Raw genomic sequence first — 19,510 nt, 5'->3', positions numbered from 1 at the left:
TGCTACTGCCGAAGTCACATGGATCAAGCATCTACTAACTGAAGTAGGAGAAAAGATCTCTCACACTACCTTGCTATGTGACAACCAAAGTGCTATCAACATGTCATTCAATCCAGTACATCACAGTCGTGCTAAGCACATTGAGATTGACCAACACTTTGTGAGACAGAAGGTTGAAGAAAAAGAGATTGAACCTGAATTCATCAGTACTGAAAGACAAGTTGCAGACATATTTACCAAAGGGTTAACAAATGATCGTTTTTGGATGCTTAAAGGCAAGTTGTTTATGGTCCAAAACCATGATCAACTTGAGGGGGGGTGAAAAAGGTGCAAAAGGATCCAACCCGGGATCCGACCCGATCCATGTAAAAATAAATGTGTACAATATACGTTATTTTTTAATCGGGTCTGGATACACCAGACCCGGATCCAAACCTCTGGAAAAATTAAGTTATAAATGAATAGTTTAGGTCACGATTTCACACTGAAATCGTGACAGCCGCTCACCTCTTGCTTTCATCTCTTCGTTTCTCTCTCTCTCTCTCTTTCTCAACGCAGGTACGGGTGGATTTCTAACAACATCATCAACCATAGTTACCACAATTGCCACCAGAAAGGGAAAGCACAGAGAATGGTTCCTATCCCAGGAGTGACTCTTCTTTCTTTAATAATTATTCTTCACCTTGTAGACATGTTCATGTGATGGCATGTAGGTTACAAGCTAAAGGAAATCCTCTCTATGTAAATCAACTGATATCTTGATCAATTTTAGAAGTTGGTTAGGTTTTCAAAAGGAGGGGTGTGGGACGATTTTTTTTTTTGTGTGTGTGTGTGGGGGGGAGGAATGTGTATGTTAGCTGCCCAAAAGAACAATTTCAATTTCTTTACAATGTGGAGTAAGATGGGACAAAGACAGGCATAGCTTCATATATTTGAATATACCATATGATTGCTAATAGAACACTTGTGTCACCCTCACAGAAGAGGGTGATACCACCATAATGTACAGCAATAACGCCAGTGGCAACATTATTGATACCCAACCAAATCATTTGAAATAAATAGAGAAAATGAAATAACAGATATGTTTATGAGATAATATCCAGGCTAGAAAAAAGCCCTTTGAGTTAATAGCAAAAGTGATATACTAATATACAACATACCATATACTGTGGAACATGTGAAATCCCATACTCTGTTTTGAATATCATTTCGAGACATGATACTAATGAACTCTCGAGCCCAGGCACATCAGCTTTCAGATTTAGTGCACTACAGGCAATAGATAAGAAATTAGAGGCTAAAACTGGAACATTCTTAAACTATAAGAAGGTAATATATCAGAAAAGAATTCAAGTGTGATATGATAAACCTGTAAAAGGTAATACAAACATCATAATATTTTGAAGATAAAAATTAAAGCAGGATAAAATGTCCTGAATGCTTTCTTATAGTAATACTATCAGCAATGAATAATTGCAAACCCCTTAAGGACATTATCTGTCAAATGCTTGACATATATGAACAGAAAAGTCACTGAAAACCACCCAATTTACAAAATGCATTCAAGTATTTAATCAGTCAACATCTAAATCATAGAAAAGTAAGAATGGTACAATTATATAATACGGACACATAATTCACGAAGAAGCAGACTAGACCACACCAAGGCAACTCTTTATAATATTCTACCATTTTTTGGATAAGTAAGCTGGGGGATAACCCTTGTGAGATTCAAACATGGACCCCTTGGTCCTTGGTTACAATCCATGTTACACGGACACTTCACTTATCACGTCTAATGATACTGGACAAGATACTGGACACACCACGATACTTCATGGACATGATGATACTTGTTTGGACACAATCAACACTATGTCCTTATCTTTATCTATTTTATTTTGGGATCTTGATTGTTTATTTTGTATTTATTTTTGTTTTTTTTAGTTTGTTATTGATTACATTACATCACTTTAAAACTTATATTTATTCTTAATATTTTTAATCATAATGATTGAGAATTGTTGCTCAAGAATTTGTAGTTAAGATGATATTCATTCTTTATTGCTCTAGTTAAGAATTTTGATAATTTATTTATTTATATTGTAAGGCCGCATCCCTGTGTGTGTTGTACCAAACATGCGTGTTGTGTCCCCTACTTGTATCCGTGTCTGTGGCATAGGCTATGACACTAGACCTTGTTAAGTTATATGTATAACTTCATATATAGTTATATATATTCAAGATATATGTAACTATAATTAATAATGTAATTTGTGTTGCCCACCAGGGGCATTTATTTTGTACAAGTTAGAAAATAGGTTTTTACTTATTCTTCTTTTTAAATTTTATATTTTCTATTTCTTTATGTAAAGGCATTGTTGTATATGCCTCCACATAGTCGTTGGGAGCCTCCCAACGTCTATTTTGGAGGCTCCCTCTTGACCTCCTCTTGTCTATAACTAAGGGCATAGGGCCTCTTGTATTCTAAGCTTCTTCGAAGCTCCTTGATGAATAAATTCATTATTTTTAAGTGTTGTCTCTCTTTCGATATTGTATGCACTTTTGTGCTTGTGTAAGCCTTAGTGCTTTTTGGCTTGTCCTATAGTGGACTTGTGCATGTGCACTTTGTGATTTGTGCCTCTTGAGTCAGATGTGTGAAGACTCCTTGTTTCTTTACATGGTATCAAAGCAAGGGTGTTCTTGAACCTTCAAAGTGTAATCACCATGTGATTGTGATACTTGTGTGATCGTGGTGCCCAAGAGGGTGTGTTGTCTACATCTTTCTCTCTCTTAGAATCTTTCAAGTTAAATGGAGCTACATGACGTGGGCTTTGGTATGTATTCTAAAATCTTTATATATATGACTATTTTGTAGTTCTCTATCTTTAAAAAAGGTATTTATATATTTTTGAAAATTTTGTTTGAAATATTATGGTTATTTCTTAATCATGTAAAATGTGTTTTCTTTAAAAATTAAATTGAAACTAGAGTTCGTGTTTTGACATTAACTCATAAGTAGCATATCGTTGAGCGCTTTATGATAAATCCTTCATTTTTACTTTTCTACAAAAATATATATTTTCAATGCTCTCGTACATTATCCATTAGTAAATTTTTGTACGTGTTCATTCAAAGTATATACATTTATTTGAAACAATTTAAACACTTTTATGATTATTGATAATTTCATGCATATGTCAAGGCATGTTCTTTGAAATCTTGGTAATCTCATACATATTGCATTTGGTGGTAAATGATTTGTTGGTGCTTAAAGGTGTTCAACCCCTTCTTGCATTATTTCATTGTCTATGTCACATAGGTGTGGGTACGGATGTGGGTGCGGGTACGGATGCAGCGATGCAGCACTTTAAAAAAACTTGGGCATTGGGGTGCGGGGAGGGTATATATATATAGTTTTAAGTTAGCATTACGTGTATGTGTGTGCATTTATGTATTTATATATATAATATAGATAAAAATGGACTTGATTAAGGTTAACTGAATCTGCTTTTGGATAGAAATGGACCTCAGTGTGGTTGACTTCACCTAACACAAAGAAAGTTGTGTCCAAGTGTTGCACCTGCCTGGGTGCGGGTGCGGTCCCCTGTTAGAAGAGTCTGTGTTACATAGTTCATCATCAATAGAATATTAGTGTTAAGCACCTTGGGTGGATTTGGTGTGTGAGCCCATTTTGTGGCTTGTGGAACTCTTGAGTGTCCACTTTGTTGATTGGTGAACATCTTTGGAGACTTTCATTTCCTTGCATATTAATTCAAAGTTTATTTTTGGTATATTAGTGTCTTTATGATTATTTGTGCATATTCCTGTAATATATTAAAAAATATGTTTTAAGTATGTGGTTTCTTAAGAACTCTATTTACTAATGATTATATGTTTTTTATACATCTTCCTTTCTGGTTGAACAAATGAAATTTTCATTTTGAGCCTTTTATGGATGCCCTTTTAGGGGCTTTGTTGGTGTGCCCCTAATGAACACTAATTTTCTTGATTAACGGTTCTTGTCATTTATAAAATATTAAATATTATAGTGAATTTTATGTGGCCTTAAAGTTATTAGATTATTGGATATGCATGAATTCTAATCTCTTTGCGAGTATCCATGATTGATTATGCTTGGATATGCTCTTGGTCTTGTGTATGGTTTGTTGAGAATCTTTGTATGTTTTTGCCCCCTTTATGTTGTATATCATTGTTGTCTCATAATAGATTAGATTGAGTTATCTCTCTATATAGCTTGTTTATATTGGTCATACCCATTCTTCATTGTTATTGATGTAATCTTGATTGTCTTTACTTAAAAAGTTTATGAAAAAATATAAATTAATATCTTGTGTGCATATTATTGCACAAATCTTTATAAGGTTTTTACCTAACTTTAATGGACTTGATTTGAAACTTGCTTTTTCAAATCAGATATTTGATATGAACTCACCTATTTAGAAATTGAATTATGTGAGTATGAATTGCCTTTTGTGGCATTTGGATTGTCCATCACAGTATTTTATATGATGCATCATTTTCTTGGCCTTGTCGTTTATTCAAAGATGTTTGTTAGGGTAAGTTGTGTACTCCTCGTTTTATGTTAGTTTAGATTATCAACTTGTAGTTTTGCTCTAACTGGCGGTTGATTGATCTCTGGATTTGTGAGTGTGTTGCATCACTCATTTGTTGATTGGCCATTGTTATTATTACGGATGCTTATAATTATGTTTGTTTGTGATGGCTATCTATTTTTGAAACCATGGTGTTTCGAAATATTGTTAAAATTGATATTCTTATTGGTGACATTAGTTTGTTGTCAATACAAGCTCTCTTACCTAGTGTGTCCTCTCCTTTTTTTTATGTCTTTTATTTCAGTGTCATTTTATATAAACAAGATATATTGTTTATCTGTGTGGTGAAGTATGTGCACCCGTTGAAACTGATGTTGTTTATAAGAGATCTTGGATAAACAGTGTGGTGAGTTACAGTTACATCATCGTAAGTTTTAAACACATTTAAACACATGGGTTCTTGTATATTTGCAAACTTACAGTTACATCATCGTAAGTTTGAGGGGGGTATTAAGTTATATATATTCAAGATACATGGAACTATAATGAATAATATAATTTGGGTTGCCCACCGGGGACATTTTGATCATTTTGTACAAATTATAAAATAGGTTTTTATTTATTCTTCTTTTTTTAATTTTTATATTTTTTATTTCCTTATGTAAAGGCATTGTTGTATATGCCTAGACATAGTCATTAGGAGCCTCCCAATGTCTATTTTGGAGGCTCCCTCTTGACCTCGTCTTGTTTATAAATAAGGGCTTAAGGCCCCTTGTATTCTAAGCTTCTTTGAAGCTCCTTGATGAATAAATCCATTGTTTTTTAGTGTTGCCTATCTTTTGATATTGTATGCACTCTTGTGCTTGTATAAGCCTTAGTGCTTTTTAGAGTGTCCCATAATGGACTTGTGCATGTGCAGTTTGTGATTTGTGCCTCTTGAGTCAGGTGTATAAAGACTCCTTGTTTCTTTACAGACCTAACCATCCAGCTATCTCATTTGAACTGATGTTCCAGATTTGCATTTGATTATCAAGTGTTTTACATGCTATATGAAATTCTACGTTTTGAGAATGAGTTGACACCTACAAACCTACAAGGGGCAATTTCTGCATGTCATATTCATATTGGAGCAGTCTTTATGTTACATGTATCACTCTTTTGTTTCGATCAGTAAAAGAGATCCATCTTGTCCACAATTAAGATACAACTTTATTATTTCAAGAGTAATGTTATATAAGACCCACAATTTTTCAGCAGAAGTTCTGAATAAATTCATGAGGCATTTTGAAGTGAAAATAGCATATGAATCCGAAATGTGAATCGAATCGATTTCTACGAACCAGTTATACTTAGGATATTCATATCTTTGCAAATATATGCTCAAACTGTCAGGGAGTCATAATTTCCTCCCTGAGTAAAATTAGAAGATTTGTACGAGCCAACTTTCTTAGTTATGTCAATACAAAGAGAATGGCGTACTCAAGATTTTTTGAAAAAAAAAATCGCCGAAAACCCAAAATGTTGGTGGGACCCACAAAAATATTCCTCAAAAAATATCGTGTGGGACCCACAGAATATTCCATGTGGGCCCCACACCAAAGGAACCTCCGATCTTTATTCGGAAAGACAAGGGCAAAAGGAGAAAAAAAACTTGGAAGCCAAGTTTCCTTGGCTATAAAAAGCCCTCCTCTCTCTCTTCTCATAAATTTCAGCCCTCTCTCTCTCTCCTCTTCTCTTTCTCTCTCTAAAACATCCCCTACCTAGCCTAGCCTGTCTGACTTGGTCTGAGCCTCCCTGACCTGGTCTGAGCCTACCTGACCTGGTCTGAGCCTACCTGACCTGGTTTGAACCCACTTGACTTGGCTTGAGCCCAGTTGGGTCTAGTCAAAGTCAAAGTTCATTTTGATCTTAAACCCAGGTTTGATTCACTTGACCTAGACCTAGCCTACTTGGGCTAAGTCTGAACCTGCCTAACCCAATTGACTTGGACCAAACCCAGTTTTGTCCAAACCATTTGGGTTTAGCAGCTTGACATGCTCTTCCTCTTTCTCAACTAGGTCGAACTCATCTGGCCTAGTTTAGCCTTTCGAAAAGAGGTTCGAACCCAGTTCGAAGCAAACAGAGTGTTCTAGAGTCGTTCTTCACCGATCAGAAAGTAAGTTTGATTCGTCGATCACTCTCTCTGAAGTATTTCATGATTTGTGTTGTGATCGTATACATTTTAAAGTAGTATCTGACTCTAGTCCATGGTTTACGCCCTCTGGGACACTCCGATGTTCACGCGGCTCTCCTTGCGACTATCGTCGGTTGTTTTACGATAAAAGTTTTTGCTTATAGCAGTATATATATATTTAAGATTGTCATCGCGTCAAACGATGCCAAGACTCCTACTTTCTGCATATTACATATATATATATATATATGCTTTTAAGATTGTCGTCACGTCGAACGATGACAAGGCTCCTGCTTTCTGCAATTTAAATTATGCTTTTAAGATTGTCGGTGTGTCGAACGATGTCAAGGCTCTTGCTTTCTGCAATTTAAATTATGCATTTAAGATTGTTGTCGCATTGAACGATGTCAAGGCTCCTGCTTTCTGCAAATATATATGTATTTGCTTTTTACAAGTTATTTAGTTCGGTTTTCCCGTTAAACATTAAATATGTACTCATTTACGTTGCCGCATTATAAAGCCCAAGCTCTTTCTTATATTACATATAGTACGCATAAATGAGTGTTCAAATGGAGATCAAACTCCAAATCGGCAGTGTGATTTCATTACCGCTCCTCGATCAAGATTTTGCTTAACGAATGAAGCCCATATTGGAAAGGATTCGCTTTTGCGCAAAACCGCTTTTTCATAAAAACCTAAGTCACTTGCACACGGCCTGACTAAGGCCCAAGATTACAATGAACCTCGATGGATGCAAAGTATGCACAACGGTGTGCATCCATCCCCGAGTTAAGAGTAGTGATTTTCCCGTCAAAGAAGAGAAATGCTACTGAAATTTCTGAAAAGATGTTCACTGAGTTTAAAAAAAAATGCACGCTTTCTCTATCAAAGAGAGGAAGTGCTGCTGAAATTTCTGAAGAAAGTCAGAAAGAGCGTAGCATGTTACTCTGTCATACAGAGGAGGTGTTGCCCAAATTTTGTCAAGTACTTTCTATAACGTAGAAAGGTCGTCACACTTATGCCATCAAAGCAGGGAAAGTTTTGTTTAAATGGTTGGCAAAAGAATTTCCTGAAGCGGTTGAAAGGCATGAGAATGACCTGTTGCCAGAATGGCTCGTTCCCATGTTTGCCTGTAAGGGCACTTTACTCGTAAGGACCGACGAGTTGTAGTAGTTGTTGCGCCTTGATTAGGCCAGGTGCTCATTACGGTAATATATGTCAAGCAGTCGATCCATTGATATCGTGTCATATGCATGCTCATTGAGATACTGTTATACAACTAGACTCGTAAGGGTCGGAGAGCCGGAGTACGTTGTCTACCCAAAAGAGGTGAGGTGCTCGTGATGGTCGTAGATGCCGAGAGCAGAGTCAAGCATGCATATGAATAAGACTTAAGGTCGCAGACCCCGCGGTTGTTGACTGCGCTGGGGAATACTGAATGGAGTCGGGTACATATTTTCTCAGTGCGGGATGCACTGGCTTGCCCGAATGGCATGCGAATATCCGACAAGTAACAGTTAGACCGACAGACCCCTTCAGGACTATTGTTCACCGTGGCATATGATGATGGTACAGCCGCGAGTGACATGTATTTGATTTTGAACCTGATAGAGTTCAAGGGGCCTCGCGTCACTCAAGGGATACAAAGGTCGTGGTTATCTTTAAATATCTAAGGATTGAACACAACTACTATATGTAATGAAATTGTGGTCTTCCACGAACGCCCTTGGAATGATCAAATGAAGTGTCTAAAAGACACTTTAAGCAAAGCCCTTAAAAAGGATAAAATAGGAACAACACACACATAAATAAATAATTTTATTTATGTAAAAAGGTTGCACCCCTATTTATACAAGAGCTAATGGGAGAGCTCATAAAGAGCTCTCCCTTCTAGCCGTTGGACTAGTCCGACGGCTAGAAATCTAGTTGTTGGACTAGTTCCAACAGCTAGTATTTGGTTAAGTTCCAAGTGGAACTTAACCAAACTAGATATTATCTAGTTCAATACGAACTAGATAATATTTATTGTACAATAAATTAAAAGAAAATAATCAATAATAAATAATAAATATATATATAATAATAATAATATATTATTATTATTATATATATTTATATTACATTTTAACACTCCCCCTCAAACTTACGGTATAATGAGCGAAAGTTTGTCCAAGAGGAAGTGAAATCTGGGAGCCGCAAGAGGTTTGGTGAAGAAATCTGCTAGTTGATACTCAGATGTAACATATGGATCAATGGTGCCGTGTAGATACTCCTCTCGAACATAGTGACAATCCATCTCTATGTGTTTGGTGCGTTCATGAAAGGTATGTCTGCTTGCGATGTAGATTGCACTATTATTGTCACAGCACATGCGCGAGGCTTGTGTTGCTTCAGCTCCCATGTCAGCTAACAGTCTTCGGAGTCAAACAACTTCCATTGTGGTGGTTGTCATGGCTCTATATTCGGCTTCAGTGGAAGAAAGAGAGACATTTTGCTGCTTGCACCTCCAGGATATGAGAGATTCACCTAACACACAAAAAACAGTGGTTGAGGGCCTATCATTAGGATCACCTTCCAGTCAGCATCAGTATAAGCAATTAAATCTAAAGAAGATGATGCAGACAAGAAAAGTCCTCGTGAAAGAGAACTCTTTAAATATCTAATAATGTGTAAGACTACTCCCATGTGAACTGAGGTGGGAGCATGTTGAAATTGACTAGCTGTGTGGACAGCATGTGCAATGTCTGGCTGAGTGATAGAAAGGTAGGAAAGAGCACCAACAAGTTGTTAAAATGGAGTAGGATCTTCAAGTCGTTCTCCATCATCAATTTTCATCTTAACATTAACTACTTCTGGAGTATCTATTTTTTTTCATCTGAGATGTCAGACCTGCAAACAATGTCAAAAGTAAATTTATTTTGAGAAATCAAATACCCTCTAGGGGAATAAGCAACTTCTATGCCGAGGAAATATCATAATAGTCTTAGGTCAGACATCTCAAAATGAGTTTTAAGAAGAGTTTTGATATTAGCAACTCCCTGTTTGTCACATCCAGTGATGATCATATCATCCACATAAAGAAGAAGGATAATGATACCTGCATCAGATTGCTTAATAAACAAGGCAGTGTCGGTCAAACAAGAACGAAAACCAATATTAGTCATAATATGACTAAACCTGTCATACCAGGATTTTGGTGCCTGTTTAAGACCATAAAACGCTTTCTCAAAACGAAGAATTTTACCCTTAGGAAGACTAATATCAGGAGGAGCTTCCATGTATACTTCTTCAACAAGGCTCCCATTTAAGAATGCATTTTTAACGTCCATTTGAAATATAGGTCATTTCTTAATAGAGGCTAAGGCAATTAAAGTTCGAACTGTCGTCATTCGAGCCACAGGAGCAAAGGTTTCCTCGTAATCAATGTCATACTCTTGAGCGTAGCCTTTGGCTACAAGACGTGTCTTGTATCTTTCTAGGGTCCCATCACTTTTGGTTTTGACTTTATAGACCCATCGACAACCTATAGGTTTCTTTCCAAGAAGTAGGTCTTGTATGGACCAAGTATTGGTTTTTTCTAAAGCATCTAGCTCTAATTTCATAGCTTCAATCCATTCTGCATGATTTTTTGCTTCAAAATATGAGGAAGGTTCAACATAGGATTGAATTAAGGCAAGAGCTGCTCTATATGAGGGTGAAAAAGATTCATAGGACACAAACTTCCCGGGGGTCTAGAGATTCTAGAAGTCCTACGAGGAGGAACTTCAGAAAATCTTTCTAACGCGCATGGAGGGCGTTGCTCTCTAATTCTTCGTCTTGAATACTGAAGACTAACATCCCTACTAGTTTGATCTTCAGTATCAAGATCAAAGCTAGTAGGCTTTGGTCATTGTCAAAACTATATTCAAAATCCTCTTCATCGGATTTGAAAGTTAAGTCAATTAAAAAAGAATATTCAGTAATATCCTTATGTTTTTCACTTTCAAAAAAAATCTCCTTTTCAAGAAAGGTCACGTTCCTTGACACATATAATTTATTATTTTGAACATCGTAACATCGTAAAATCTTTCTAACGCGCATGGAGGGCGTTGCTCTCTAATTCTTCGTCTTGAATACTGAAGACTAACATCCCTACTAGTTTGATCTTCAGTATCAAGATCAAAGCTAGTAGGCTTTGGTCATTGTCAAAACTACAGTCAAAATCCTCTCCATCGGATTTGAAAGTTAAGTCAATTAAAAAAGAATATTCAGTAATATCCTTATGTTTTTCACTTTCAAAAAAATTCTCCTTTTCAAGAAAGGTCACGTTCCTTGACACATATAATTTATTATTTTGAACATCGTAACGTCTGTACCCTTTTTGGTTTTTGGCATATCCTAAAAAGGCACATGGGATTGCACGAGGGGAGAATTTATCGTTTTTGTTTGTAAATACAAAACATTTGCAACCAAATACTCTTAGTCTGGAGTAGTATGGAGCTAAGGTATAAAGTTTTTCAACCGGAGATATGTTTTCTAAAGAAGAAGATGGCATTCAGTTTATAAGATAAGTAGCAGTTAAAGCTGCTTCTGCCCAAAACCCTTTTGGCACTTGGCTTGTTATTAGCAAAGTCTGAGTGGTCTCCATAATATGACGATGTTTGTGTTTTCTGTTGCGGGGTGTTTGGGCAAGATCGTTGAGGAATAATGCCATATGAAATAAGATAGTTTTTAAAGTCTCTAGACATAAATTCTCCCCGTGAATCAGTGCGAAAAATGGAGACATTACTTTGAAATTTGTTTGTGACCATTTTATAAAATATTTAAAAGTGAGTAAAAACTTCGGATTTATGTTTAAGAAAATAAATCCAAGTATATCTAGTAAAATCATCTATAAAGATGACATAATATGCAAAACCACCTTTAGAAATTACTGATGCGGGTCTCCAAACATCTGAATGTATTAACTCAAGTAGTTTTGAAGAGACAAAAGTTCTACTAGAGAAAGGTAATCTTTTTCATTTTTCCAAGAATGCAGTTTTTACAAGCAAAATTTTCAGATTTACAACACTTTCCCAAATTTGGAAAATATTAGATTTTAGACATATGAGGATGGCGAAGACTTTTGTGCCATAAGTCTGTTTTCAATTTCTGAACATTTAAGCAAAAAACATTCTTGGATAGCTCCAAAAAATCCATGTAATATAGTCCGCCTTCTCTATGGCCTTCCCTAATCAGCTTTCCTGACTGGCGATCCTGTATACAGCAACCATCAGAAGAGAAGGATATATTACATCCATAATCAAAAATTTGAGAAAGAGATAAGAGATTCAAATTAAGTTTTGGGATATATCTAACTTCTGGAACACAAAAAGTTTTGTGTTTTTCAAAACACTCAATTCCCTTTATTTCAAGAGATGTTTCATCTGCTGCAAAGACTTTTGAAATACTTGAGTTATTTTTAAGACATTCGGATGAGCATTTATAATGTGGGGTCATATGAAATGAGGCACCAGAATCTAAAAGCCAAGGAAAGTTACCTGGACCGGAAACAGATGCAATTGCCGCTTCAGTTGAGGCTTCAGCAGAAGAAGAGACCCCTTGAAGAAGAGGCTGAAGGATCTCCATAAGTTGAGTCATAGAAACAGGTGCATCTTGATCTTTTGATTCTTCAATTGATGCAACCTTCTTTTCATCTCTTTTCTTTAATTTTGGACATTGAGGCCTATAATGCCCCAGTTCATGACAGCGATGACAAATCACCTTTCTTTTATCAAGCTCGCCATTTTGCCTCCTAAAATGAGGTGGCTTGTAAGTGCGAGTGTGATTCCCAGGCCTAGATACAGCTAGGACGGAATCATCATCAGTTTTAGAGGAACCTTTTCGGAGACGATTTTCCTCCATTGTTAGTTCTTCAATAGTTTCAACAATGGAGGGAATCTTTCCCCGGTGAAGGAGGGCGGATTTGGTGGTTTCAAATTTCGGCCTTAACCTAGTTATAAATTGGTAAAAGTGTTCAGCATCAAGTTGATTTTGGCAAAGCTCAATGTCTTCGGCACAATGCCACTTTGGTTCTAAGAGAGAAAGTTTCTCCCAAAGTTCTGACAAACCATTGTAATATTCACGAATCGTTTTATCACCTTGAGTCATTATTCGAACCTTTTCTTGGAGGTTGCACACATGTGCAATATCTTTAAGGGAATACATATTTTTAAGGTATTGTCATGCCATATCGGCATGATCAAATTTGGCAAGGCTTGAACATTTTTTAATGTCAATGCTATTGATAGGCCATGACATTATTTTTGCATGAGCCATTCTCCACTCTTTCCATTTTTTCTCATAAGAGGCTAGGGCTTTGATTTTCTCTTCTTCCGATAGAGGAACCTCTTTATCTCCCGTTTTTTGGTAAGAGATAGTTTAGGTTCCGAATCGAAATCATCCACAATCCCCCATAAACATTTTCCCCATATATGGTGTTTCACGATAGAAGCCCATGTTACATAATTTGTATCACTTAACTTCATGGGAATGATGGTGACTTATGATTGGCATTCATCGATTACAAGGGGAGAGAAAGAATAGGGATAGAAGAGAAGAACAATAAAAGAATGAAAAAGGAAAGGGATACAAGACATGGGAGCTCTTCAAATGAAGTGATAAAACACTTCCCTTCAAGCGGCGAAACACTTTTGCAAAGGGCACGGAAACCGAGGCAGCTTTTCTCCAAGATCTAATATTCCCGTAGCTCTGATACCATGTAATGAAATGGTGGTCTTCCACGAACGCCCTTGGAATCATCGAACGAAGTGTCTAAAAGACACTTTAAGTAAAGTCCTTAAAAAGGGTAAAATAGAAACAACACACACATAAATAAATAATTTTATTTATGTAAAAAGGATACTTGAAAAGCATTACAAGAAGTGAAGTTTACAAGGGGGCTGCACCCCTATTTATACAAGAGTTAATGGGAGAGCTCATAAAGAGCTCTCTCTTCTAGCTGTTAGACTAGTCCAACGGCTAGAAATCTAGTTGTTGGACCAGTTCCAACAGCTAGTATTTGGTTAAGTTTCAAGTGGAACTTAACCAAACTAGATATTATCTAGTTCGATACGAACTAGATATTATCTAGTTCGATACGAACTAGATAATATTTATTGTACAATAAATTAAAAGAAAATAAAAATAATAAATATATATAATAATAATATATTATTATATGTATTTATATTACATTGTAACACTATAGTAGAGGATGCATCCGAACCGACCTGGTAGGGTTATGCCGGTATGAGTTCTACCGCCCTACCATGGATAGGGTCAACAGGCCTCTGGGGTATCTAAAATACATGAAATAATCAACCTTAAGAACCTCGCGTTGATGTCTGGACAAAACTTCTCTTGTGTATCAGGAGGTGAACCGCTAATATTGAAACAATGCATTAGTTTTAGGTTCAGCGATATATGAATGTATGAGTGAATGAACGTTGTTCTGTCAAGTCTTGCATAACATTTAGAAAGGTGTCATGATCAGTATACTACTGGACCGATTAGGCAAAGACTCATGTTGTATCTGCACGACTAAGCGAAGCTTGAGGAGTTCGTGCTTGGGTTCGTGGGATACGGATGTGGCAAGTCTTGGAGACTTGAGCTTGACATCCCAAATGAAGCCCTTAAGAGGTCAATACTAAGTCGTGGAAACTTGAGCGAGATGTTTAAATCACAGTCCTGAAGAGGCTCACGCCAAGTCATGGAGACTTGAGCGACGTTACGAATAGTGACCCTGAGTGGTCTTTTGGATGAGTTGATGCTTGATTGAATGTATGGATGAATGCTTGCTTACTAGACCAATAGTGGTTCTAACTCCGTTTAATGGGGATTTCAGGTGTTGAATCTGCGTTGCGATATGCAAAGCAAGGTGTCATCGAGTTTCAGGGTTTCTCTAAAAAGTGTTGTACTGCTTCCTTTATAAAACTAAATATTGTTTTTCCAAACAGTGATGTTTGTAATAAGCAAGTGGTTTTGATAAATGGAACACCTTGGTAGTCAATGAGTGTTTGGCCACATACAGGACTTGCCCGGAGTTTTCTAAAACCAATGACTCATTATCGTCTATTTTCGCTGCTAAAACATTTTCTAAGTTTCGCTGTAAAGAAAAAAAAAGAAATTCATAAAATTTTCGCTTTGTTTTGAAAATCCGGGGCGTTACATGTTATTTACAGGGACAACTAGACGTGACATTTGGATTTCTTTCTTAAATCAATAAATCATCACTTTACAACTTTTCCATGCTTTAAAATCTATGTTCAACCCACTTTTCCGAAAAACTATAACATTCAAGTGTGATGGTGATGGCACCAAAGTACATGAATCGTCTTGTTCTAACTTTATAAGGGAATATATATATGAAAAAAAAACAGATTCCTTGCCCTAAATGGATCGGTAAAGTGGAAAACTATCAACCCATGTAATGGACCATATGATGACAAAATTACATAAACAATAACTGATATGTTGACCAAAGGCTTCTAAGCCGGTACATATTTTACTCACCATTTGCCCCCAAAGTTTTGGATAAGGTTCTTAGGATGCATTAGACTACATTTTTTAAGTATTGGTGATGGGAAATAACAAAGAAAATAAATTGGAATAGAAGGAGACAGAGAGGAGAGATCGGCTACTTGAAGAGGTAGATGAAGCCAGCTAGGGAACAATACCCCTTTCTCATTCATTTAAACGAAAAAATAAATGCATACAGTGTATTTGAGGTGTTGAATGAAAAAGGATAAAACTACCCAAAGAATGATGAAATTATCATTTACAAGGGAAGTGGTTAGGGTGATTCTTGGGAAGACAGTGGAACACATCATGCGCAGGATCAATTCCCCCTGAGATCATACTCAGTGGCTTCACCAGTGATGTCCCTTATGGGCTAAGGACATTTACTTGGGGTTTACTATATAAAGAGGGGGTGGGAATAAGGGCCCCTTTGTTTCATGTAACTTTCATGGCAAAAAGTTGAGTTGGCATCATTTTCCCTCCCTTTCTCACCATGGGTGAAACAAACATCTAAGTAATAGTGGGAAGTGTCAAGCTGGTACAAGCAGTCCCTAGCTTTTCTGATGTTCCTCTTTCCACGTGAAAGTCCTCCATACCTCCCCTTATAAGAAAGAACTTTCATGGGAAGGCCATGATGGCAGGCCATTTTAGAAAGTTATGCCACTTCCGATGAAAGAGTATTCTCTCCCATGGGAATGAACCAAACAGGCCCTAAGTGATCCCATTCCTAGGTAGAGTCCTCACCATTATAAGAAACAAAATAAAAGCAAAATAAAACAAACAAATCATTTACACCCTACATACAGTGAAAAGACTAAAATGTCTCTGATATAGCGCTGAAACTGTATGGGATATGAATGATTGAAGTTCAAAAACGTTTTTGAGGAGCACAGTTATATTTTAAGAAAAAAAAATTGCCAATCCATGATGCTCTTTGGAAAGATGTTTTAAGAATGGATCATGGTTCAATGTGTGACCTTTATTTCAGTTAAGATATATATATATATATGTGTGTGTGTGTGTGTGGGGGGGGGGGGGGGGAGATGATTGAGTAAGACAGATCGGATTGGTTGTATGTATGTCGTGACATTCACGTGAATCAGATTCTATCATTTGTGCCTTGATATTCGCGTGATTCTGAAAATCCACAAAATCCGTAAAGGTTGTTGATGTAATGAAATGAGGATTTTCCACAAAAGCTTACAATAGGTGTCCATTGGAGACACTACAAATAAAAATTTTCATTCATATGAAATGCATGAAAGCATGCTTACAATGGAAAGGGGGATCACCCCTTATTTATACACAAATGAGAAGGAGAGAAAGGAGCTTCTAAGAAGCTCCATAGAGTCAGAGTCGTTGGATTAGCTCGAACAGCTACATTGACTAGTCAAATCTTGACTAGTTCAAAAATCTAGTTTAATGTTTATGTCACATGGGTGCGGGTGCGGGTGCGGCGCAATTTTAAAAATTTTGGACACGGAGACTCGACATTGTGACTGTGCATTGTGCACTATGCACAACAGTCTCTTTATATATATATATAATTTTTTAATATAAAAAAATCATTTCTTTTAGTTTTTTTACCCTAAAATAGACGAATATAGACTCGGTCAACATTGACCGAGTCCAAAATGAGGACAGACTCGGCCTCGATTCGTTGACCGAGTCTGACTCCTCGTTGACCGAGTCTGAGCCGTGTCCTAAGCCGCACCCGTATCGGGACATGTCGACTCGGGTGCGGCGCCTCCCTAGCCGAGTCTATGTGACATAGTTTAATGTGAACTAGACAAAAAATAAGAAATATAAAAAGGAAAAAAATTAAGTAAAAATATAATATATAAATAATATATATTATATTATATATAGTTACACTTTTTAACACTCTCCTTCGAACTTACGGTAGAATGAGCAAAAGTTTGTTTAAGAGGAAATGATATCTGGGAGCAGCGAGAGGTTTGGTGAAGAAGTCTGCTAATTGATATTCTGATGTGACATATAACAGATCAATGGTGTTGTGTAGATACTCCTCTCTAACATAGTGACAATCCATTTCAATATGTTTAGTGTGTTCATGGAATGTTCGGTTGCTAGCAATATAGATCGCACTCTTGTTGTCACAGCACATGCGTGAAGTTTGTGTCATTCCAACTCCCATGTCAGCCAGCAATCTTATGAGTCAAACTACCTTCATTGTTGTAGTGGCTATGGCTCAATATTCAGCATCAGTGGACGAAAAAGAGGCCGTTAGATGCTTTTTGCACCGCCACGAAATCAAGGATTCACCTAAAAAAATACATAAACCAGTGGTTGAGTGCCTGTTATTGAGATCACCTCCCCAGTCTGCATCAGTGTAAGCAGACAAGAAGAGGCCATTGTTGTAGTGAGAGCGTGTTGAAATTGACTAGCTGTGTATACAGTGTGTGCTATATCAGGTCTAGTAATGGAGAGATAGGAAAGAACTCCAATAAGTTGTAAAAAGTAGGATCATCAAGAGGTCCTCTGTCATCGATTCTCATTTTGATGTTGACAACTTCTAGAGTATCTACCCTCTTATCATCTGTAATTCCAAACCTGGAAACAATATCAAAAGCAAACTTAGATTGAGATAATAAATATCCTCGATGAGAATAAGCAACTTCAATTTTTAAAAAATATCTCAATAAACTTAAATTAGTCATTTCAAAATTATTTTTAAGAAGTTTTTTAATGTTTTCAACTCATTATTTGTCGCTTCCGATGATGATCATGTCATCCACATAAAGAAGAAGAAGAAGAATTCTTGCATCAGAAATCTTAATAAACAAATCAATGACAGTTAAACAAGTTTTATATCCAATATGAAGCATAACATGACTAAACTTGTCATACCAAGCTTTTGGTGCATGTTTAAGGCCATAAAGGGCCTTTTCTAAATAAAAATTTTACCCTTAGAAATATAAACTTCTTCAACTAAGTGTCCATTGTGAAAAACATTTTTGACATTCATTTGAAATATGGGTCATTTTCTAATAGAGGCTAAGGCTATCAGTGTCCTGACAGTGGTCATCCGGGCAACGGGAGCAAAAGTTTTTTTGTAATCAATGTCATACTCCTAGGAATACCCCTTAACCAGTAATCTGGCTTTATATCTTTTAAGAGTTACGACAATCTTAGTTTTGACTTTATAAACCCACCTATAGCTTATAGGTTTTTTTCCTTGTGAAATATCTTGAATGGTCCAAGTGTTAGTCATTTTTAATGCTTCTAATGTCTTCGCTACCCACTTTGTATGATTTTTGGCTTGAGTATAGGATGTAGGTTTTATATATAAGTGTATTAATGCAATAAATGCCTTATATGTGGGTGAAAAGGACTTGTAAGACACAAATTTTTCAGGAGGTTTAGAGACTCGAGAAGACCTTCTAGTTTATGCTTCGGAATATTTTTCCAATGCACATGGAAGGTTGGATTCTCTACGTCGTGAATATTGTAAATTGGTGTCTCTATGGGTTTGCTCTTCATTTGTAACATTATGTTCAGAATCAACAATACCTTGATCATCGTCGAGGTCATGTTCATAGTCATATTCATTAGATTTTGAAGTCAAATCTATTAAAAAGGAATATTAGATTACGTCCTTAGCTATGTCACACGGACTCAGCTAGAGAGGTGCCGCACCCGAGTCGACACGCCCCGACACAGGTGCGGCTTCGGACTCGACCTGGACTCGGTCAACGCCGAGTCGGACTCGGTCAACGTCGAGTCAGACTCGGTCAACGAGTCGAGGCCGAGTCCGTCCATATTTTGGACTCGGTCAACTTTGACCGAGTCCAAAAATGTTCATTTGTCCCTAAAAAATGAATTTTTTTTATTTAAAAAAAATAAATAAAAAGAGTCAGTGCATAGTGTTGTGTTGTGCATAGTGCTGTGTTGTGCACAGTGTTGTGTTGTGCATAGTGCTGCAGTCACAGACACAGATTGTGTGTCTGTGCACTTTTTTAAAAAATAATAATATATATATATATATAATATATATAGCCGAGTCCCGTGTCCAAAAATTTTAAAATTACGCCACACCCGTGTCGCACCCGCACCCATGTGACATAGGTCCTTAGTCTTTTTAAAATCAAAAAAACTTTCTTTTTTCAGGAAGGATACATTTCTTGACACATAATTTTCTATTTTTATTTTCTATTTTTAAAATCATAACATTTATAGCCTTTTTTATTATCTACAT

General features: G+C 36.6%; 1 protein-coding gene across 2 annotated transcripts in view; it reads right to left on the bottom strand.

Moving 5' to 3' along the window:
• LOC149836903 (ARM repeat superfamily protein) overlaps positions 1-19,510 on the bottom strand; it is a 178,948-nt gene that overhangs the window by 144,134 nt on the left and 15,304 nt on the right. For both annotated transcript variants that reach the window (XM_090005654.1, XM_090005655.1), the window contains exon 3: positions 1,164-1,272. In XM_090005654.1, the coding sequence (XP_089861780.1) occupies positions 1,164-1,272 (109 nt within the window). The remainder of the gene's footprint in view (positions 1-1,163; positions 1,273-19,510) is intronic.

Source organism: Nuphar pumila, chromosome 5 (genome assembly GCF_984573655.1).
Source record: "Nuphar pumila chromosome 5, dmNupPumi1.hap1.1, whole genome shotgun sequence".
Lineage (NCBI taxonomy): Eukaryota > Viridiplantae > Streptophyta > Magnoliopsida > Nymphaeales > Nymphaeaceae > Nuphar > Nuphar pumila.
Note: the sequence above shows the minus strand (reverse complement) of the source record. Positions and strands in the feature narration are given on the sequence as shown.